The sequence below is a fragment of the Coccomyxa subellipsoidea genome (assembly GCF_000258705.1).
Source record: "Coccomyxa subellipsoidea C-169, whole genome shotgun sequence".
Taxonomy (NCBI): domain Eukaryota; kingdom Viridiplantae; phylum Chlorophyta; class Trebouxiophyceae; family Coccomyxaceae; genus Coccomyxa; species Coccomyxa subellipsoidea.
In genome coordinates, this window is record NW_005178037.1 from 315948 (window position 1) to 339688 (window position 23741).

The window sequence follows — 23741 nt, forward strand, 5'->3', positions numbered from 1 at the left end:
GACTCCTGATCAGGACCATGCGTCAGCCCAGCTGGGCTGCCCGATGAACTGCCCAACAGAAGGCTGCTCCGATGTCGTTTCCTCGGACGAGGTTGTCTCCGACGTCGTGCATGCCCAAACCACCTCCTTCTGGGACGATTGCCAGCTTTGAAGGGCATGTTTTGCATAAGCAAGAGTGTTCCACGCACCGTTCTGGTCCCTTTCTGAGCTGGATGAAGGACACCGCAACTTGCTGACGGGCCACAGTTATCGGGAATAGTGCGAAATCTATCCGTCGAGATGGTGTGGCACCTGAGTCAAGCCGGGCCGGTTGACGACATTAAGCGAAACGTCGAGGAGGTGAAAGACACACTTCACGCTACTGGCTGTTGCTCACATCTCCAAGCTGAGAGTGATCACTGATCAACCAGCTATAGAAACGTCTGCTTTACCGAAAGCGAAGATAGCATCCCCAAACCTTTGATTACTCTGAAACTGCATTAGTTCGCATTTGTTGGTGGGTTTTTTGCTTTCCGACTGTTTCACTCAGGAATGAATCGAACAGAAAGATGCCTCCGCTCTGTTCGAAAAAGAGAAGCTCTTGTCAATGTCGTTCCTGTGGTGAGTGCAGGTCAAAGCTCACGTGGCGAAATTCTCAAAGCCAGACCTGTACCTGGCTGTCAGGACTCTGCTCATCACTGCAGCGCTGTATGCTGGCTTCCTTGCTGCCTACCCCTACACAACAAAGCATTGGGCGCTGTGGGCGGCAGCTGCCATCCTCAGGGCGGGAGTCAACGTTCGCACATTCATCATCTTCCATGACTGCTGCCACGGTGCGCTGCTCACGCCTTCAAGCATGCTGACAAGGCCATTGGCTGACTTGGCTTCTCAGAGACGTGTCGTTGAGAGCCAGGGACGTCTCGTGCCATCAGGGATTTGAACAGATTCTCGAACAGTGTCTGGAAGTCATGACAGAGAGATGACTAACTCACAGAGGGGTTTTTTCAGATTGACTGGCCCAGCTGCTGGCCTCCGGTTCAAAGCATTTTCTTCTGGACGTTCAGGCCATTTTGAAACTTTGATCTCGACTCAGTAGATGCTCCACTTACTGCTACTTTGAGTGACGGCTGCAATGCAAATTGATCACACGCCACAGGGGTGAAGACCTGTGAAATGTGCTCCTGCTGTCTGCCGGGATCAGCCTTCCTGTCCCAGACATTAGTGAATTAGGTCAGGCTTTCAGAACGGTCCCCTGGGATGGCTGGGTCTTGCTTGGATCTGACAACTCAATCAAGGGGTGTGAAAATTGGCGGCCTTCACGTGCGGCTCGTCTGCAGACGCACCTTGGATGGACAGGCATGTTACGGTGGGACAGAGGTACTGAAGGCTCACAGCAGAAGTGATGCTGCTGCAGGGAGCTTCTTCAGGAGCGGGTGGGCCAACATGATTGTGGGAAGGATTGCTGGCGGGCTGACATGCACTTCCTGGTCAGCATGGGTCAAAATGCACAACGTTGAACACCACATACACCACGGCAAAGATGTGAGTGGTTCTCATCTGCGAACTTGGGCAGAGTCTCCTCTTCCTAAGCTGGCATTTCAAAGCATCTTGTGCGTATATTCACCCACTGACCAAAAGGCTCAGAGGCAGTGGCTGACTCGTGTCTTGCTTAGTCACCTGACTGCTAAAACGTGCCCATGCAGATACATCCTGTATGAAACTTTGACGATATATGCAGTCTGGTATCTTTACAAGACTGCTCGGCTGAGCTGGCAGTGGAACACACGGTTGTATGCAAATCTCATTTTGTGAAGACATTCAGGGTTTAGGGTTTAGGGTTAAGGGTTCATGTAAAATGGAAGGGAAATGATTGTGCAGGAGACTGCTTTGGTGGAGAGGAGCTCGACTGTGGTATGGACCACAAAGGAATGGGAATCTTATACCTCTCGCAGAAAGCTGTTCCTTCGCATCGCCAGAGATCCGGTGAGTAGTTTTCCCAGTTTCCAATCTCTTGAATATTCTGTGACTGAAAGCTTATGCCACACTGTGAATACATCTTGCCTATTTCCATCGCAGCTTGTGGCACAACAGCAGGTTTTGATCCACGCGAAGTGCCAGCAGCTAATAGTGTGCAGTTTACAATGCATCCAGAACACACCCTCTCTTGCACCATTAGATCAGTCCTGCAGTGTGTGAGGGTCTCTAACCCAGTTACAAAGTATCTCTACGGGATGAGTAACGAATGTTTCTTGCTGGGCCGCAGATTCTCTTCTTTGCCACAGTTCCGGGACTCGTCTTCCTCATCACAGGAGTGCACAACGGAAAGCTGCCCATGTAAGGCTCTGTCCCATCCTCTTTCTGAATATCAGCAGCATGCCAAATCCTTTTCATTTTAGAATCCCTCCTTTTGCAGAGCACGTCAAATGAGCTTGGGTCCATCAAGTGACCACCATGCCTCTCTGCACTCAATACCCTCAATAGTGCATCTATCTCATGCAGAGCATCTCGGCTGAGTCGGGCAGGCCGCTTCTGTATTTATGCGCATTTAGTTGTGGCAGGCAGTGCCGCAAGGTTGAGGGACAAAATGCCTTGCAGGATGGATCAAATGGTTCCTTCGCAGCCAAAGTTTGTGCTGGCGAGCATGGATCCCATTGACAGAGTGCTGCCCACTCTGCTTCCCGCCCTGCAGGTGTGCCCAGCGCTCTTACCTGACCACACCAGCAATATATTATATACAGCAGCAGTATATACATGCGCAGTCGCATGCGCAGTCTTTCCGCATGAAAGTGCCTCAATCAGGGCGATAAATTTGTGTTGGCAACAGATGAGAGAGTGAGAAAGCCGCACTGGGCAAGTGCAATTGATCTGCGACCAAATCCTGGTTGGGTGCAAGGACACGTGCGATTTTGGGCGCTTCATATTGTTTCAGCTTGTGCAGCAGGCCTGAATTACTTGGATAGTCGTGAAGGCTTGTGGCATGTTACTTGAGGTCTATTCCCGAGGAGGTCCAAGCATAGACACCTTGGTTGCCCTCTTGACGCTATGCCTTTTGTGCTGTTCTGCTGCAGGCGTGGGCGGGCTATGCTCTGCACGGCTCCAGCTGGCTGTGGTTCCAGCTGGCATTCTACACCCTGGTATCTCCCTTACACTGCATGCATGTCTTGCAAGTTTAGTATAAATGTCATCGACAAGCTCAGAAGTTCACCACATGCAGTACCCCTTGTCAGCCTCTCATACCCGGCATGCATGTCATACATATCTTCAGCCTGCAAATGTACAATGGGTTCATGCAAGAATTGCCAGAATACCTGTTTTAAGAAGCCTGCTGACAAGATTGGCCCATCCTCGCGTTGCCGAATGTGTGTTCTGTTGCGCAGGGGAGCACCATGGGCTTCATGCTATTTCACCTGCAGCATTTTGCGCATGTGCCCGACCTGTATTTTGACATCCCCAAAGACCAGCACGACCGCGACCTGGCATCTCTCATGGGCGAGTAACCTCAGATCTGGCAGGAAGGAGCTTGCAAGCCTGTCTGGGATGCACTCCTTGGCATGTCTGATATACAGTAGATGCAAGGCAGAATCTTTGCATGTCTTTTCCACTACCAAGGCGTGAAATTAGCCATCAAGCGGGCCGCATATGCGCTGCTAAATTTCGTGATGCTGATGACAGCGCTCACTTGCATTGGCTACAGTTCCTGGGAGTTGAGCTGAGTGATGCTGTTGTGCGCTGCAGGTTCTACATACCAGTACATCCCGGAGTGGTTCAAGTGGGCCACTTTTGGCATCGAGGTAGCCACTCATCACTTCTCCCTGCTGTGACTACATCCAGATGGAATTCTGGATCATCTGCAACAAATAAGAATGTTCAGGATGAATAAACAGCCTGTCCAGCTGGCTGTGACAAGCATGGGACAGAGCAGGGCTGCTCTCAGCTGACATGCTTGATGAGTTGCTGGCTTTTGATTTTCAAGTCATTGTCAAATCCACATTTAAGATTTGGATTTAATATTATTTTGATGGACCTGTGTGCCACCTGGCGCAGTATCACCACATCCACCACTTCTCCACGCGCGTTCCCTCCTACCGCATCCGCTCCTGCCACATCAGCGCGCCACCCGCCACCTGGCGCTACATCAAATATTTGAATCTGAAAACGGAGCTGCAGTCTTTCCTGCTGGTGATGTGGAATGAAGATCTGCACCGCTTTGAATCATTCCCCGAGCTCAACTGGCTGCTGGGATAAGGAGGGTGCCAGCCAAACCTCTGTCAAGGTTTCTGCCAAAGGGGGATGAATTATTCTATGCCGCTGAGTCAGCTGAACGGCGCTGGCACCTGGAAACCTAAACTCTAAATAAAATACAGTGGCAAAGACGGCGGCTGGCATGAATTTAGTATAGTCTTATGCAAAATCTTTGGTGGGTCATTGTTTTATTGATGGCGGACAGAGCTGAGTCAACAAAATTGGCGGGTTATTGTTTTGTTGATGGCGGACAGAGTTGGGTCAAAACAATGGCAGCCGGCAAGGTTCTAGAATGGGCAAAGCATTTGACAAGAAAGAGATGTGCCTGATCAAGCATCGCGAGTTGCATGTGCGATATATTCTATGTGCAATATATTCTACCATAGCTGTCATATGCCATTCAGTTTTGCATCCACTCCTTTTGGCAATCAAGTATCTGTCACGGGGTTTGAGAGATGTACAGGAGTGCATAGGGGTGGAGAAATGGAGCTTTGGGATCATATTGATATCTACTATGTATACAGCTGAATGCCTGCGAAGTGGTAGCACAGCCTATCACTGTCAATGATACTGGAGTAGTACAACTGATAGTACTCATACTACATAGGTATATCTACATTGAAACGTTGCATCTCAATCATGCATGCACACAATCATTTGTATACTATAAGATTTTTTCCAGCCGTTCACAGAGTTTGCCTCCTCCAAGGAGTATTTCGCTGATGGGGCACTGTGATTGGAAATATTAGAAAATCGAATAAGTTCAAACATCAAACCTGCCAGGGCGCCCCCAAGTTCAAGGGCAAGCCGGGGGTAATGCCCACGGGTATTTTGCCCTCTGCCTGATAAAAATTTCAGTTTATTCGGCCGTTGAGCGCCGCGAGCTGGTACTCCCCCCTAGACGGGGGCCGGGGGGTGTGGCGGGGGGTCTGGGGCCCCCCGGTCTCACGCCTATCCAGGCGGGACGGCGTCAGCGCATCCTCCCGGTCCAAGATCCGCACCGTAGTCAGCGACACCTTATTCCGTAGCCTCACCTGCCCCACACAAGAAAGGAGCTCAAGGGTTTGCCTGAGCTTGCTATCGCAGAGGGAAAGAGAGAAAATTGCGCTGCTGCATCGCATGCAAAGCGCGTGAGCCTGCTGCTCTATGGGCAGGGCGTTCGAACCTCCGGAAAATCACCAATGACAGAAGCAATGACTCTCAAGACTTGCGAAGGCATCGAGGATTTCCCAATTTCTCTAGCAGCCAAATTTTAGTATGGGGAGGATTGCACTAGCCAGATGTTCGAGCTTTCCAGGGTGGAAGCAGCAGGCAGACCTGCAGTGCGTCCTCTTCCTTGCCGAGAGACAGGGCGATGCAGGCAAAGATGACGCCGCAGGGAATCCAACCTGCTATGGCCACATTGAACGCCGCCTGCCTGCGCAACGAGCAGCACAGATGCCACCTCAATCCCCGGGCTTTGCCAGTCAAAGTGTGTGCTATTCTCTTGTGTGACTCGGGAACTCCTAGTGCACATTGAAGTTTGGCCCACGCAACACACTTTGCTGCATGAGGAAACTGTTCCCCATCGTATCCCAGCAAAGACACACTAGAAGGTGTCCGCGGCAGGACAGAATGCACGAGCCGCATGCAGAATACACCCCGTCTTGATAAAGGCCCATCCACAAGGGAGCTGTGCGGAGAAGGAGCAGATGGGGGATCGCCATCGAACAGATCGGGGTGTAGTGTTTTTCAACCTTTTCAAATTGACTTAGGGTTGTATTTGGATTCAAAATTTGGGCGGGAGGGAACGCACGCGCCCCAGGCGGAGACCATGAGGGAAACCAGCAGCGGCCCGAGCCCCTTGCCCAGATCGTCTAAAACTGTCTGCATTGCCAGCGCCACTCCGCGCGTCTCCGGCTCGTTCACATTCAGCAGGATCGCCCTGCAACGGGCAAATGCACAGCGCTCAGTTAACCTTCATTGCTCCTTTGATGAAAGTTTCCGATAAACGGCTTCCTTGGCAATCTTGGTAATGCTGACCAGAATCTGCCATTCCCCCAGATCCCACTGGGTATGGGCAATGGTAATCTTGCAATAAGACTGTACAACAAGACCGTTCAATTGCTTTGGTGCAAGCGCCTTAAATCAACTGCAAGAGGCTGCACTAAAGACCTATTCACGTCATGAGTACCACTATGCGTCCTGCATGAGCGATTCTTCACACGCTTGAGAAATGCAACTCTCATCTGCATTCTGCAGCACGGGGTTACTTGCCTCAGACAGGACACCAACGCAAAGTATTCAAAGGGACAGAATGGGCAGGCTACAGCCCATTGAGACATGCATGGCACCAAAGTATGCGATATGAGGACATTCGGGCGCCATTGGGCGGACTAATGGTGGTTAGGTTGTAGGGTACCTTAAAATCTAGATATAAATCCCCCACCTGGCATTGGGCCCCGGGGGGCTCGCGAGCGCGCCGCCGAGGAAGCCGGCCGCGAAACTGACCGGCAGCGGCAGGTTTCCCACGTCAGCGTTTATCAGAAACCAGATAGGGAACGCGGCTGCAGCCACGCAGGCGCCAACAAACAGCGGCATGTAAGCTCGCCGCCTGTTGTGCAGCCACTGGCCTATCGCGCCCCCTCCAATCACCCCAACTCCCCCTCCCAGACCCCATATTGTCATCACCTGTGAGTGCATGCACACACCCCAGATCAACTGAAATGGCAGTGAATGCCTCACTGGGGCAGCCTCCTGACTTGTAGCAGCATCAGGAGGCGAGTCAAGCAGGTTTTGCCGGCCATGACTGTCTCAAGACGCTGGCAGCAGAAGGCTGAGACACAACGGCTGGCTGTCATGCTTTACCGGGCAAGCAACTGAGGCCCCACTTGCATCAACGTCAATATTGCAGCGCTTCTTGCCATCATTGCATGCATGAGTCTCTCTCCCCGGGATTGAGCCATTGCATTCAAACACTTTTCTCCCCTAATCAATACAATTAATCCTTTCGTTCACTGCTCACTTTGCAGAGTGTCTCAAAAGAAGCAACACTTGACTCTTGCGGTGTCCACAACAAGAAGAGTAATGAGATGCAGAGCTCGCACCCAGGTGGCGTCTGCAATGCTCATGCCCTTTTTCTGGCTCAGGAAGTCGTTCAGGAACGTCAGCAGCACTCCCCAGGGCAGCGAACCGGGCATCCCCTGCGCACAACAGCTTTCCTCCTCAGCCGCCGTGCTTTTCACAAGATGATTCATTGAATCATCACTCAGTCATGATCCTCAAGTTCAGACACTCAAAGTCTGGACACTTTCAGACCAGTCTCTTTCTGTGCGTTGGAAGAGCAGATACACATCTCCGCGTCCATATTTTGCATGGCTTGCAGAAGCTTGCTCCACACAAGGCCATCCGAGGTGCCTTGAAATTTCAGATTCACCCATCTTGACCCATCTCTCATGCTGACAAAGAATCCTGCCTCCTGGTATGAATGACTTTTCCCTCTGCATGTGCAAATCATGTCATCCCCGCACGAGGCAGCATCAGGACATCTGTGTTTAATTTCCCTTATCCATCTCCTGGCAGGTGTAATGTCTAAGTAGCCCTAAACCCTATACTATTATTATTATTATTACGCGCTTTTCCTGCCAAAAGTCAAGGTTCGTCCTGCAGACAAGCTGCAGGCCTATATAAACCCTATATATATATGTTTAATATATATAATTAAATATCACAATACAGACCTGCATGACAGCGCCCAGCGTGCTGCGGCTCTGCGCTAGCAACCCCAGCTTCTTCATGTCGATCTTCTCGTCGTACACAAATCCCTCCACCGCGTACAGATCCTGTGCGCGCCAGAGGGACTCTCTCGTTACTTGATCTGATCTCGTCGCACCAGTATCTTAGCAATGCAGATAGCACAGCATAGCATCCAGCTTGAGATGATCTGAATGTGGTGTGGGGTCTTCCTCATCTGATGTCATTTTAGCAAAGCCGGAGTGACATGATGTGGTTTGCGCAAGCAGCGCTGATGTGTTCACATTGAGCTTCCACAGAGATTCCCGGCAACAGACCCAATAGATGCAGGTATTTATGGCATCGGGACCTTGTTGAGTGCAGCACTTCTCCCGCCGTGCTTCGGTACAAGAGAACCATGCGGCGCAGAGCAAGAAAGATTAATACAGAGCCTGGCTTAATCACCTTCAGTGCATCCTCTGTCGCCCCCCGCTCCGGCTCGCTAGTGGTCAGCAGCATGAGGAACGCTGCAGCAATTGCCGGCAGTGCCACTATCACAAACGGCCACCTCCACCCCGCGTGCGGCCCTGCACTCGATCCAACAGAGAGGCTCAGTAGATCGGAGGCATTGTGTCTGGACAGAGAAGGCCTGCTTGACTCTCAATTGGCCACTGAACCTAGCGCAAAGCTACATATTAACACCTCCCCAATACACGTGTAGCCTTAATTTGATTCTGCAGCCTTGATAAGAATTGTAGCACTGGCCAACATTACCACAAGCACACGAGAAAATCTTGCGATCCTGCACCAATCATACATCTTCAAGTTTGGTCTCTCTCAAGCCTGATGATGTCAGTCAGGTGAGCAGGAAAATGGTGTTTCTTGCTTCCCCCAAGCATGATGATGTAACTTGACTCACCCACAAAGCCGGCTATGGCCTGCCCGGCGGCAAAGCCGACCCCCGTCGCCACCTGGACGCCGGCTGCCACGTTGGCGCGTTGAGTCACGTAGAATAAATCCCCCACGAGGGAGAAAACCAGGGGGAATGTGCCACCCACGCTAATCCCCGTCATGATCCGCAGCAGCAGCAGCTGCCAGTAGCGCTTCACAAAGAACGTCGCAAGGCAGGGGCCCTCACCTGCGTATGAAGTCTTCATATTCAACTTTCAAAACAAATTCGAATTTTTGCTAGAACAATTTTCACAGCAAAACCCACTGGGACACCTCATTCTGTTCAGCAATGGTCACATTTATTCCTAGACAAACCCCTCTCCCTTCTCCCACCTACCTAGCAGCAAGACACAAATATCGTTCACAGCACAAGCAGCTGCGTTTGTGCTCAGTGGCAAATTGCACATGGCTTAAGCGGCCGGCGCCTGACATGTTGGGCTAATGCATGCATGTCGGGCAGGCAGGCTGGCTAATAAACCAACAAGGGATATGAGACACTACACGGGGGAAATATCTACAGCAGGGGTAGTATTCATCACATATCATTCCCCCTGTGAGCAACATGTGAAGGGGAGCGCACCGAGCAGCACGACTATGAAGAGCAGGTTGCGGCGGTTGAACTTGTCGCACAGGTATCCTATCAGCAACGCCGCCGGCGCGCCCACCGCGAAAAAGGCCGCCGCCACATAGCCGCCCAGATACCTGCCGCCAAATGCAATGCAGATGTGTCAGCGCCCAAGGTGCATCCCCAAATGAATCCCTCACACCCCTCACCCCTCATACAGTGGGCCCCGCTATTACACATTCATCTCCAGAATGTGCCGCAAAGGGCCATGCTCTGGAATAGCCTTGTGACGACTGCCAGAGGCAGGGCCTTTTGTGCAAGAGGCAATCTTCTCTCTGCTTAACTTCTTTGCTTGTAGATCGGTCCAGAACCTCGAGAACTCTTTCATGGGGAAGCCTGCTTGGTCTGCCAGTAGCGACTGTACTTCCTGCAGCCATGCTATGGAAGAAAAGGGGCAATCAGGAACCCAAGTCAACCATCACATAGCGCACGTCTGCACATGCAATCTCTGCCCTACCCTGCCATGGACTGGACAACGCTCCCACCTGACTTTCTCCTCCTCATTGAAGCCGAACTCTTCAGCGATGGCGGACAGGTTGGGCGCCATCAGGTTCTGATCCGCGTACAGCAGCGAGGCTGTGAGTGTGAAGATGGCCACCATGTAGTAGCGCTTCAGCCGCGGTATCGGGTGCCCCGTGCGCGGGCTCACTGCACAGGGAACACATGGAGAAATATCTCAATATCTAGAAATGTCCCTGTAAATTATGGCACTGCATGTATGCTTGGTCCTGTGTGATTGCTGGTGCATGGTTGGTGCGACATGCAAGCCAAGCATGACATTAGATGCTGAGGACTTTCTACCCCAAACCATGGGTGCTGCACACTTGCAGCAGCACAGTCCGTGCTATTGTGCTGACTCATTGCTGCCTTGAAAAATACAATGCAGCTGTGAGGACTTGTGTACTGCACTTCCACTGTGCCTGACATGCAACTCTGCTCCTTGTTGGAGCGGTTTCCTGAAGCAAGACCTTCAGTGCACAAACTTCACAAAGAAAAAAGCTGTATTAGGTGAAGAAGGGCAAAGAAAAGAAAATGCCGAATCAACTTAAGATCGCCCACCTAGGTCGCGCATGGTAAGATCGGCTGAGCTGGCTGCTGACAGAGGCCCCAGAGGCAGCAGCAGCTTTGTGGCCTCGGTCCCCCCTTCTGTTGCCCCCCGCTGCCTGGCCCTCGGGGGGGTCTCCGGGGGACTCATCGATGCTGGGGAGGCCAGTGCTCCTGTGCTGTGGTGCCGAGCCAGCCTGCATCAACACAGCAAGCCGTGAATTGTTTGCTTACTTGATTAACAGGCTGTTCCTGCCAGTGTCAAGGTGCTTCTGCAGACAAGCTGTAGGTACAGGCTGCCACGTATCCTGCCCCCTGATGGCCTCGCCAGATTTAAGCAAGACCCAGTCGACCGTGATGTTCAGAGGTCATACCGGCCCCTGCCAGCCGGGGCCTTTGATTAATTGCTCGGTTTTGTCCGCATACAGCATAACGCAAATCACTGTTTGTAGGTTGCAATGGCATCCCGCTTCCCCCACGGTGTAGTACCTCGTTACGCAAGCTGGAATGGCATGGTGTCTGGCAGTTGGATAAGAAGCTTGAGGGGGATGATGCATACCGATTGGGGGTCAACTCCAGAGTGGCACCAATTGGAGGCCAGTGAATCAAAGTGGCGCCGCTTGCTGCTGATGTATGTGCAGCCTCAAGGTCATCTGCCACTGGTTCATGGGAACCTGTCCGTAGGAGCATCGACGTATCACCCACTATATGGGATGTGTTCTGCCGAGTAAGTATAAATTTGCATAGAACTATGGACACGTTAAGCAATCTTCAATCCTATTATGACCAGGGAGGTTTGCAATGCACTTAGTAATCCTACAGACACGGCTGCTTTGGGGACACTCTTTAATGTAATCACACCTCTGTCAGGAGATTCGAGGAGTGCCACGTCTTCCAGAATGCCTAAGTCCACTTCCAGCGAGCTTGGCGAGGCGATCTCTGGCAGCTCAGAGCTAACGATAAAGTCGTCTGGCTCACCACCAGATCTCATGCTGTTACCGGAAAGACCTCTACATGACTGTTTTGTAAAATTGATACCAAATTGTATTACTAACAAGTCAGTGTGGAGAAAAAAGAAAGTATTCACAGTTCAGGATGGTCGAACTTTGGAGGGCAACCTGCCAAGATATTTTTTTTCTGTTAAGACGAAGGTTTCTGCGTACTTATAAAATCCCTTCATGAATTTGCTGCTTTCTTTCAGGAATATGTTTCCGAGGCGAGAGATTGGAGCTGCAAGTTCTCGTGAGGCGCCTGACGTCACATTGGGCACGTGGGAAGAATGATGACGCTGGCACATTGACGTCCTGAAAAACACTATTCTTTGCAAAACGTAACACTGACACATTGCATAGCTCAGACCCGAACTTTCAAATAGTCTGAATATGCGCAGAAATATGGGCAGAAATACGGGTAGAAGTATTTCTATATACGAGGGAATATAACGTGCAATTAATTCAGTCCGTGGTCATATTTGAAGTAGGCAAAATCATAAATTCAACCAGAAATATGCCCTGAAATATAGGCAGGAATATGCGCACCGTGGTCATATTTGTAGCGGCCAATTTGCATTTCCAAAACCATATTTCGCAAATTTACAGCTAGGAATATGCACAGAAATATGGGCAGAAATCATTTGATGATGTATGATACAGGTAGAAATATTTCTATATATGAGGGAATATAATGTGCGATTTATTCAGTCCATGGTCATATTTGAAGTAGGCAAAATCATGAATTCAACCAGAAATATGCCCAGAAAGACAGGCAGAAATACAAGCAGGAATACATATAAATGTGAAGGGATAAGCGCACTGTGCGCTGAAATATGGGCAGAAATTTAGGTAGATATATTTCTATACATGAGGGAATATAATATGCAATTTATTCAATCCGTGGTCATATTGGAAGCAGGCAAAATCATGAATTCAACCTGAATTATGCCCAGAAATACAGGCAGGAATACAAGCAGAAATATTTATAAATATGAAGGAATAATCGCACTGAATATGCATATCATTGTACAGGCAAATTACAAACATAAATACGCTAGGAAATGCAAAGATTCACATATTGTGCCAGAAATTTAGTGTGGTACAAGCAAAAATGTAAGTAGAAATACATGCACGAACATAGGTACGAACACACCGCCAATTTTGAACAAGAATCAAGTCGGGAAAAGCAAATACATACCCGACGTCGAAATTTAGCGCAGATTCGAGAGGAAAACATTTCTGAAATACAAGCATAAATGGATGACAGTAGAATTTCGGCTGATACATTTCTTGAAATGGAATATTTCCGAAATGCCACCGGAAATGGATGTCAGTAGAAATCCATCAGGGAAATTTCTTGAAATGGAATATTTCCGAAATGCCCCCGGAAATGGATGTCAGTAGAAATCCATCAGGAAAATTTCTTGAAATGGAATATTTCCGAAATGCCACCGGAAATGGATGTCAGTAGAAATCCATCAGGGAAATCTCTTGAAATGGAATATTTCCGAAATGCCCCCGGAAATGGATGTCAGTATAAATCCTTCAGGTATATTTCCCGAAATGGAATATTTCCGAAATGCCACCGGAAATGGATGTCAGTAGAAATCCATCAGGGAAATCTCTTGAAATGAAATATTTCCGAAATGCCCCCGGAAACGGATGTCAGTAAAGTCCTTCAGGGAAATTTCTTGAAATGGAATATTTCCGAAATGCCCCCGGAAATGGATGTCAGTAGAAATCCATCAGGGAAATTTCTTGAAATGGAATATTTTAGAAATGCCCCCGGAAACGGATGTCGGTAGAAATCCATCAGGGAAATTTCTTGAAATGGAATATTTCCGAAATGCCCCCGGAAATGGATGTCAGTAGAAATCCTTCAGGTATATTTCCCGAAATGGAATATTTCCGAAATGCCACCGGAAATGGATGTCAGTAGAAATCCATCAGGGAAATCTCTTGAAATGAAATATTTCCGAAATGCCCCCGGAAACGGATGTCAGTAAAGTCCTTCAGGTATATTTCGTGAAATGGAATATTTCCGAAATCCCCCCGGAAATGGATGTCAGTAGAAATCCTTCAGGTATATTTCGTGAAATGGAACATTTCTGAAATACAAGCAGAAATGGATGGACCTTGAAATCCGCCAGGTGAGATCGTGAAAAAGTTCCCACCATCGTCATAATTGTGAAGCAGACCTCGACCGAAATATTTATATGGATACCAGGAATAGAGACAAAGTATTTGTAGGTATGAAGCGCGATTGCGAACATGTATTTCGGATCTTGATGATTTTGATAGGCGCCAATTGTCACATTCCACGACATTTGCAACATTCATTGAAGAGACTCGAAGATTACCCGACTCCTGGAGGTCAAATCCACGTTTGCAATTCACAAGTGACTACCTCCGAATATTTCATGGGCATGGCATAATCAAACAGCGAATTCTTTGCCATATAAACCAAATGATAGAAGAAAGGACAGAAAACGAGGAAGACCATGATTCCTCAATTGCAGAACCTTCACGAATATCTCTCCCACGAGGACACAAAGTCGTTGATCCCTAAGAGCCGAAAAATCATGAACTCACCCTGAAATATGCCCAGAAATACAGGCAGGAATACAAGCAGAAATATTTATAAATATGAAGGAATAAGCGCACTGAATATGCATATCATTGTACAGGCAAATTACAAACATAAATACGCTAGGAAATGCAAAGATTCACATATTGTGCCAGAAATTTAGTGTGGTACAAGCAAAAATGTAAGTAGAAATACATGCACGAACATAGGTACGAACACACCGCCAATTTTGAACAAGAATCAAGCCGGGAAAAGCAAATACATACCCGACGTCGAAATTTAGCGCAGATTCGAGAGGAATACATTTCTGAAATACAAGCAGAAATGGATGACAGTAGAATTTCGGCTGATACATTTCTTGAAATGGAATATTTCCGAAATGCCACCGGAAATGGATGTCAGTAGAAATCCATCAGGGAAATTTCTTGAAATGGAATATTTCCGAAATGCCACCGGAAATGGATGTCAGTAGAAATCCATCAGGGAAATCTCTTGAAATGAAATATTTCCGAAATGCCCCCGGAAACGGATGTCAGTAAAGTCCTTCAGGTATATTTCGTGAAATGGAATATTTCCGAAATCCCCCCGGAAATGGATGTCAGTAGAAATCCTTCAGGTATATTTCGTGAAATGGAACATTTCTGAAATACAAGCAGAAATGGATGGACCTTGAAATCCGCCAGGTGAGATCGTGAAAAAGTTCCCACCATCGTCATAATTGTGAAGCAGACCTCGACCGAAATATTTATATAGATACCAGGAATAGAGACAAAGTATTTGTAGGTATGAAGCGCGATTGCGAACATGTATTTCGGACCTTGATGATTTTGATAGGCGCCAATTGTCACATTCCACGACATTTGCAACATTCATTGAAGAGACTCGAAGATTACCCGACTCCTGGAGGTCAAATCCACGTTTGCAATTCACAAGTGACTACCTCCGAATATTTCAGGGGCATGGCATAATCAAACAGCGAATTCTTTGCCATATAAACCAAATGATAGAAGAAAGGACAGAAAACGAGGAAGACCATGATTCCTCAATTGCAGAACCTTCACGAATATCTCTCCCACGAGGACACAAAGTCGTTGATCCCTAAGAGCCGAAAAATCATGAACTCACCCTGAAATATGCCCAGAAATACAGGCAGGAATACAAGCAGAAATATTTATAAATATGAAGGAATAAGCGCACTGAATATGCATATCATTGTACAGGCAAATTACAAACATAAATACGCTAGGAAATGCAAAGATTCACATATTGTGCCAGAAATTTAGTGTGGTACAAGCAAAAATGTAAGTAGAAATACATGCACGAACATAGGTACGAACACACCGCCAATTTTGAACAAGAATCAAGCCGGGAAAAGCAAATACATACCCGACGTCGAAATTTAGCGCAGATTCGAGAGGAAAACATTTCTGAAATACAAGCATAAATGGATGACAGTAGAATTTCGGCTGATACATTTCTTGAAATGGAATATTTCCGAAATGCCACCGGAAATGGATGTCAGTAGAAATCCATCAGGGAAATTTCTTGAAATGGAATATTTCCGAAATGCCCTCGGAAATGGATGTCAGTAGAAATCCATCAGGGAAATTTCTTGAAATGGAATATTTCCGAAATGCCACCGGAAATGGATGTCAGTAGAAATCCATAAGGGAAATCTCTTGAAATGAAATATTTCCGAAATGCCCCCGGAAACGGATGTCAGTAAAGTCCTTCAGGTATATTTCGTGAAATGGAATATTTCCGAAATCCCCCCGGAAATGGATGTCAGTAGAAATCCTTCAGGTATATTTCGTGAAATGGAACATTTCTGAAATACAAGCAGAAATGGATGGACCTTGAAATCCGCCAGGTGAGATCGTGAAAAAGTTCCCACCATCGTCATAATTGTGAAGCAGACCTCGACCGAAATATTTATATGGATACCAGGAATAGAGACAAAGTATTTGTAGGTATGAAGCGCGATTGCGAACATGTATTTCGGATCTTGATGATTTTGATAGGCGCCAATTGTCACATTCCACGACATTTGCAACATTCATTGAAGAGACTCGAAGATTACCCGACTCCTGGAGGTCAAATCCACGTTTGCAATTCACAAGTGACTACCTCCGAATATTTCATGGGCATGGCATAATCAAACAGCGAATTCTTTGCCATATAAACCAAATGATAGAAGAAAGGACAGAAAACGAGGAAGACCATGATTCCTCAATTGCAGAACCTTCACGAATATCTCTCCCACGAGGACACAAAGTCGTTGATCCCTAAGAGCCGAAAAATCATGAACTCACCCTGAAATATGCCCAGAAATACAGGCAGGAATACAAGCAGAAATATTTATAAATATGAAGGAATAAGCACACTGAATTCACACCGTGGTCATATTTGTAGCGGCGGATTTGCATTTCCAAAATCAGATTACGCAAATTCCAGCTAGGAATATGCGCTGAAATATGGGCAGAAATACAGGTAGAAATATTTCTATATATGAGGGAATATAATGTGCGATTTATTCAGTCCATGGTCATATTTGAAGTAGGCAAAATCATGATTTCAACAAGAAATATGCCCAGAAATATAGGCAGGAATACAAGCAGGAATATTTATAAATGTGAAGGAATAAGCGCACCGAATTCACACCGTGGTCATATTTGTAGCGGCGGATTTGCATTTCCAAAATTAGATTTCGCAAATTTCCAGCTAGGAATATGCGCTGAAATATGGGCAGAAATACAGGTAGAAATTTTTCTATACACGAGGGAGTATAATGTGCAATTTATTCAGTCCGTGGTCATATTGGAAGCAGGCAAAATCATGAATTTAACCAGAAATATGCCCAGAAATACAGGCAGGAATACAAGCAGAAATATTTGAGGAATTTAATTTGGATATTTTCCGCAGGGTATTTAGACCCTCGTCATATTTGTAGCTGCCGATTGTCACACTTCGCAACTCTTTTTTTCAGGAAATTTTGGTAGCTAAGCCGAGGAAATATGGGTAAAAAAGGATATGCTTACATAACACGCAAAAAAGACTATGAAACGATTACTTTGGCACTCAAAGATCCTCAGAAAATCACACGGTTGGCCGGAATTATGGAAAGCATAAAAAGGAAGACGTACACCATCAATACGCCGCACATACAAGGAGAGTTTTATCAAATCAAAAGTGACACCCACCTCAAGGAGTGGTTGGGGGACGACTTCCCAGGAAAAAAAAGATGGAAGACCGGCCCTGAGGCCTTGGCAATCTTGTTCAACGCCTATAGGTTGGACACAAGCGGTGCTCCACCAAGTACACCAAAAAGCCTCGAGGGGAAAGCCAGCGTATTGATCGCTAAGGCACAATTCGATAAAGACGGATTCCTCCCTCAGGTTCGACTCTAATTCACACCCTCGTAATATGTGGGAAGGCACCTTTGTATACACCAATTCCTAAGAATACATAGTGCTGCAACAGGTGACCAAGGAGCAATTCATGGCTACCCCAAGGGCAAAGCTCGCCAGCAAGAGAGGGCGAGAGGAGGATGATGCCCAGGGGGACTCGCAGGATTCCCACATGGAATCATCCCAACACACAAAGAAGAGGAAACTCGACGCAGACGAAGATACCACCGCCGTCCAGGTGAGCTCATATATCACAATATTTCGGTAAATACAAATGTTTGGGTAGCCTACCTGAGGTGGGCTTCGAGTCGCTAAGAAAGGGACTGACAGTGTGCTTTCTTTTTGGGTTGCCATCCACTAGAAATGCAGCATGCCACTATATCGACCCGGTTTTTTTAAAAACAATACTGTGTGCGGTGCATATAGGCTGGGACGAAAGCAGGCCGCGGGAGCAGCGCTGTGTTAATACGGCCATCACAGCTGGAGGCAAACAATGCAGAGGGAGCCAAGGGACAGCGCCCTGCCGGCGACCAGGTATTAGTCCGAAGGCAGGCACTACAAGCCAAAATATTGCTACAATCCCTACATGACACGAATATCCAGCTCCAGTGGCAGAACAACCAAGTATATTGTGAATAAAACATCGTCAAATTACCTTCGTCATACTCACTATCATTTATGCGACTGCTACAGGGAGGAGGTGCAATGAGCGGGCAAGGTGCCAAGACAATTTTAAAGGACAAGGAGCGGCCGCACTCCAGTAAGGAGGCCACTCCAACAAACGAGCGCACACACACCGCACAGAACAAGCCAGAGGTGTGCCCCTCACACAAAACCATTCTTACCATGAAATGCACAACATAGCTATACCTCGGCTTACCTGCTCACTAATACTTCAAGTTGCAAGTTGGCAAATTGCCCATTGCTGCAAACACCAGCCACCGGGCCTCACGAAGGGGCAGAAAGTGTGCCCACTGATGCCACCGCCTGCAAGGTGGGCACTTTGAAAATACAATGCCTACAAATTGCCACAATCACACCACCTTCAAACATAGCATGCTATAAGTTTTGACTACGATGTTGCTCAGGGGGACGAGGGGGCGGCACCTGGCACCTTGCTCAACACGCCGCCCTTCCCACCCAGATCCTCTCCAGCAATCCCACTCAGCAGCCTGAGGACCGAGAACATCCACCAAATGGCAGTGGTGAGCAGCATCCATCCTTTGCATCCAAGCAAACACAACACATGACACCTATAGAAACACACTTAACTCTCTATCATGTCTTGCCCAGGACGCACTTGGATGCCCGGAGAGAAATCCCATACAAGTGGTAGCCCAGCAGATGAACTTGAAGTATTCTGCTGAATGGGAGAAGTGTTCTACAGAATTGGAGTACGTCCATTCTGCACTCTTTTTTACACGATGTCGCGCCAATATTGGTCAAGTTCAATTTTGACAAGTACAAGTACAAGATCCACTCATATACTCACAGTGGTTGCTGAATGGACCTCAGGGAGCAGGTCACATATCTTGAGACCCTCTACAAGCAGAAGATCAATACCATGGGCAAGGAGAAGGAGCGGGCACTTGAGGAAGTCGCCGGCCATGTTGCCCTCCAAGCCGCCTACAAGAAGTGAGAACCTTCACCATCATCACCAGACCTGCCTTGCTTTGGTACCTTTCAATTCCCTTTTCATATATCACAAGACCCAATATTCACAACTGCAGTTCTTTCTAATTGCAGGGAGAAGTTGAGGCTGCTGGAGGAAAATGAGAAGCTGCAGAAGGAGATGAAGCAGGTCACATATCTTAAGACCCACTACAAGGAGAAGATCAACACCATGGGCAAGGAGAAGGAGCGGGCACTTGAGGAAGTCGCCGGCCATGTTGCCCTCCAAGCCGCCTACAAGAAGTGAGAATCTTAACCACCATCACCAGACCTGCCTTGCTTTTGGATTCCCTTTTCAAATATCACAAGACCCAATATTCACAGCTGCAGTTCCTTCTAATCGCAGGGAGAAGTGGAGGCTGCTGGAGGAAAACAAGAAGCTGCAGAAGGAGAGGGAGGAGATGCAGAAGGAGATCCGTCAACTGCACCAGAATAAGGAGGCATCGCAGGAGATCACGCTTGCCTTCAACCCTTGTGACAATCAGACAGAGGCAGATACCTCCGCAACGGGCGGCGCGAGGTACCGTTCATTATAAATTGCATAGCTATAAAGACATGTACAATGAGTGCAGATGCACAAACGCTGACTACTTGCATTTCCGACCGCAGTGACCCGCAGTTGGTGGACACTCTGAGGCAAGAGGTCGCGCGCTTGCAGAACCTGTGCGACCGACACGAAGCAGACGCTGAGCTCTACCGGGACAGGTACATGAAGCTGAAGAGGGAGAAGAAAACCGCGAAGGAGATGGGAGAGTTTGAAGGCACCTTTTCTTTTCCTCAGATAATCTAAAAAAACTAAATTGAAATTCTTACTAAGATATACACTGTTCATGTTCTGTGCCTTGCAATCCTGATATATGCATGTCTTGAAGCACTACTGTATGGAATGCAGAATACACACATGTCTGCTTGGCCTCTAATGTAATAGATCCACGTGGCATCGTTCTTCCTGCCTTGCAGCCATCCACACATCTGGCAAACCTCCTAAGCGTATCCATTCCGACTTTCGGGACTTTTCCCCCACAGTCATCTCCCAAAGGCGCCCTGCCACATTGTGCCAATAGGAGCCCAGGATCGCTTTGACCTAAAATATGCAGAGTAATCCTTCTGAGCACAGCTGCCATATTTAAAATCATGATGCGGGTAGCAGACTTGCAGGATGTTTTAATTTATGATTTCTGAAATTTTGCACTGCCGGGGTTCCCAAGAAATTCATCAAAATTGGGGTTCTTCACCCCCAATTCTGAAAATTTGAATGTGCAAAGCAAAAGCCACGCACGTCTCCTTGCAAATCAGCATTGAACTTGCTTCTTGCGCAGGTAAGGATTCAAGAAAGCTGCATGCATTGGCAACCTGGGCCGTGAGATGTTTGCACTGCCGGTGCACTCTACAAGTTGCTTACACATCGAGGCAGCCCTTCCTACCTACTTTGGCGCTCGCACCGACTTCCATGCATGCACTCTCTCCTGTATTTTTCCCTCTAAGAATCTTTCAAATTTAAATCCTAATCACAAGTCCACCATGTCATCTGCAGCTGCCAGCTCTTCCAGGGTTTTAGCCCCTTTTTTTACCCCCGGCTGCTGCTGCACTGCGCCTGGCGCCTTCAGCTGGCTCACAGTCCCCCGCTCGATATGCATCTCCCACTCCTGCGCACCCTCAACATCTCAGATATTTTGCTGTGACGCCTACTCTACCACACCGGCAACACACAGACTCAGGGACGGTGCATTCCAGAGTGACCCCACATTTATAAACTCGCCTCAGCTTCTCAAGCATGCGCCCGCACATGTCAGGAAATCACTCATCTCACATGTCTGACTGCCCTGAGATTGAGCACCAATTGCCTGCCCAAGCATCACTCATTCAACCCTGGCCTGCAACCTTTGCTCCGACTGTTTCAAATCCAAACTCCTCAGCTTGGGGAACAGCGCAGCTCTTCTGGTACAGGATTTTTTGTTTCTCGGCTTTCCCCTTTTAGGGTTCGGGGTGTTTATTAGGGTTCCCAACCTTGCGGTGTTTCTGGTAGAGGTACAGCGCTGCGCGCGCGTCGTCTACTGGGGAGTGCTCTCCCTCCTGTATAGTCAGCCCCAGGTGCTCCAGCGCCAATTGCCTGAGCGCGCGCGGCTTCGGCCGCCGGCCGGGGGCCGTCGCTCGCATCAGCGGCGGGAAACGCGCCGTGTCCCGTATGGACTTCCTCGGGTGACTCAGCAGCAGCGCCTGCAAAAAAGCAAAGAGGTGTGAGTTGCAAGAATGACTCTAGATTTGTATTGGCACGAGTAAGGAGACCCGCATTGCGGTCATGGGGTTCTGGTTTGTGGGTGACTCAGTACCAGCGCATGCAATGATCACCCAGCAAAGCCTGTAGGAAAGTAACCTGCAGTGGAAATACAGACAGAAAGCAGCCTGCTCGCACAACGTGATGCACAGGACTGAAGGCCAAGTTCTGCCAAGACGGAGGGTACAGGTGCACACGATCAAATTTCAGGACATGTGTGCAGGCATGAGTGCAGCAAGTGAGTGACGGAAGAACTTGTTGTAAGCACAGCGCTAATCTATGCCAGCAAGGGACTTGCACATTCTGTGACAGTGCAAGGAGGATACACATCTTGCCTAGGGGGCTAAAGCGCGGACAACCTGCTCTAAGTCCCCTCATCTTTTGCACACATATTGCAGCCCACAAAGCCCCCACTGCTGGGGGGTCCTCTATATATCTGAGCTGTTCTAATGTAACCGTATATCCTCGGCTCACCGTGAGGTCGTTGGTGATGGCGTGCCCAACGACGACGCGCCCCTTGAACATGTCTGCAACCTTGCGCTGTACCTCCTCCAGGCTGGGTGCACCCACCAGGTCGGAGGGGCGGATGCCGCTGAATCGCGTGCGATAGTCTACCACGCGTTCCCTCTGCGCCACGTGCTCGTCTAGGAGGACGTTCCCCGCGCTGTTCACCACGCACACCCTGCGCGGCATGGGGAAATACCCTCAGGGTCTGGCTCGGCCAATCAGCTTGCACAAGTCAGACCCCTCACAAGTAAATCACGAGGGAAGAATGTTCACTCTTGACTTGCTTGGCTCTATCAAGCCTTCTCACCGCCACAGAAACAGCACAAAACACAGGCTGTGTGCATACGCATGCAGAATTAATGAGATTTTAACAGAGGGCAGACACAACCCAAGCGTGTTCACAGATCGCAAAAAGAATTCTTGTCGCATCTGATTTGGCTTAAATCTTGAAGACAAGTTTGCAGCGGGCAAAACACAAGCAAGAGAGGGGACACAGCACAAATAAGAACCTTGCTGCTACTGACCAGGCAAGCAGGCTGCAAGCATTGATGCCGCCAGGGAAGTAACAGTGGTGTTACTTCCCTGGGCAGTGCCCGCTGCCCTCTGCAGCGAAAGTCAGCAAGAGCACATGCTCACTGCAATTGATGTACGGTTATGGATCACGGTGAATTTACAAATTTATGACTGATGCTGACCTGGCGAGCGAGCTGCGCACGCCGTCCGCGCCGACGCCCACCATTTCGCAGTCGACGGCCACAACAGGCGTCAGCCCCTCCACGTCAGACAGCCGCTCCGGCCGCCGCTCCAGCGCCGCGGCGTCGCCTCCCTCCGCCGCCGGCCGCCGGGGTTTTCTGCGCTGACTGCTGCCGGCCCCGAGCTTCACCTTCAGTGCCGTCCAATTGGACTGGCCGGCCGCGCCTGCTCAACAACAGCGCAGACATGAGAACTCAAAATAATTCGAGCTCTCCTGAACAACATACTATTTTGAAGCTATTTATAAAATGGTGTCAGGAGGTTTAACAGCACCAGCCAGAAGAGTCCCTTGCTGGCGTGTGGACTGAGTTGCTGCCAAAGATATGACTGTTGGGACAAAATTTGCAATGCTGCGGGACAGTAGGAATGTAGGCGCCACAATACACCAGTTGTAGGCTAAAGGACAACAAACAGGCAAAGCAGCGCACCTTTGGGAGGCGGGGCCAGCACAGTGGGTGCACGAGGCGCTTTGGCATCCGGTTTTCCAGCCACTGACGCAACCCCTTCTTCTGTGGTTGCTGCACCGCTCTTCGCCTTCCTCCGCCGCTTCTTCCGCTTGGCCCCAGCCGCCGCATGCTCCGGCAAGCCCGCATCCCCCGGTCCCCTTTTCTGCCCTGCCAGCTTGCCAGCTGCAGCCGCCTTTTCCGGCTTGTGCCCGCCGCGCTGCCCAGGCTGCCCGCTACGCTGCCCGGCCGGGCTACCCAAGCCGGGTGCCCGGGTGGGCACACCCCCGGGCAGGCGCCCGCTGGTCCCTGCCGGGTGCTGCCGCGCCGCTGCCTTGTCTCCTGCCTCCTCCCCGGTAACAGCGGCACGCGGCCTCGGCCGCTGCAAAGCACCGCCGCTGCTGTCAAGCGGCGCAGCCGCGCGGGGGGTAACGCCACCTGCCGGCTCTTGCGCCGGCGGCTGAGCTGCGGCCTGCGGCTTGAACTTGTTCTTGCTGCGCTTCTTTGCCTTTGCGCCGTTCTCAACCGCGGCAGCCGGGGCCGCGTCTGCAACA

General features: G+C 49.1%; 4 protein-coding genes across 4 annotated transcripts; 2 read left to right on the forward strand and 2 right to left on the reverse strand.

Annotated features, from left to right (window-relative positions):
- Nucleotides 1-279: 279 nt before the first annotated feature.
- Nucleotides 280-4224, forward strand: COCSUDRAFT_41238 (hypothetical protein; the record flags this gene model as incomplete). The annotated part of the gene is made up of 9 exons (XM_005648366.1): nt 280-339; nt 611-812; nt 1394-1521; nt 2243-2313; nt 2575-2668; nt 3048-3113; nt 3357-3472; nt 3715-3748; nt 4024-4224. The coding sequence occupies 9 exons, from the start codon at nt 280-282 to the stop codon at nt 4222-4224; spliced, it is 972 nt and encodes a 323-aa protein (XP_005648423.1).
- Nucleotides 4225-5075: 851 nt separating this feature from the next.
- COCSUDRAFT_47045 (MFS general substrate transporter) lies at nt 5076-11543 on the reverse strand (the record flags this gene model as incomplete). Its single annotated transcript, XM_005648367.1, has 11 exons — nt 5076-5255; nt 5539-5638; nt 6017-6145; nt 6650-6891; nt 7308-7403; nt 7941-8042; nt 8398-8519; nt 8852-9070; nt 9464-9585; nt 9994-10156; nt 11414-11543. The coding sequence occupies 11 exons, from the start codon at nt 11541-11543 to the stop codon at nt 5076-5078; spliced, it is 1605 nt and encodes a 534-aa protein (XP_005648424.1).
- Nucleotides 11544-17139: 5596 nt separating this feature from the next.
- Nucleotides 17140-19999, forward strand: COCSUDRAFT_47046 (hypothetical protein; the record flags this gene model as incomplete). Its single annotated transcript, XM_005648368.1, has 8 exons — nt 17140-17526; nt 17612-17776; nt 17965-18072; nt 18232-18354; nt 19061-19173; nt 19285-19452; nt 19556-19729; nt 19819-19999. Exons 1-8 carry the CDS (start codon nt 17146-17148, stop codon nt 19997-19999), a joined length of 1413 nt encoding a protein of 470 aa, XP_005648425.1. The 5' UTR covers nt 17140-17145.
- A 1184-nt stretch (nt 20000-21183) lies between these two features.
- Nucleotides 21184-22760, reverse strand: COCSUDRAFT_15052 (Exonuclease; the record flags this gene model as incomplete). The annotated part of the gene is made up of 3 exons (XM_005648369.1): nt 21184-21426; nt 21959-22166; nt 22687-22760. Coding segments are annotated over 3 exons (525 nt in total), but the record flags the coding sequence as incomplete, so codon positions are not given.
- Between the last annotated feature and the right edge of the window lie 981 nt (nt 22761-23741).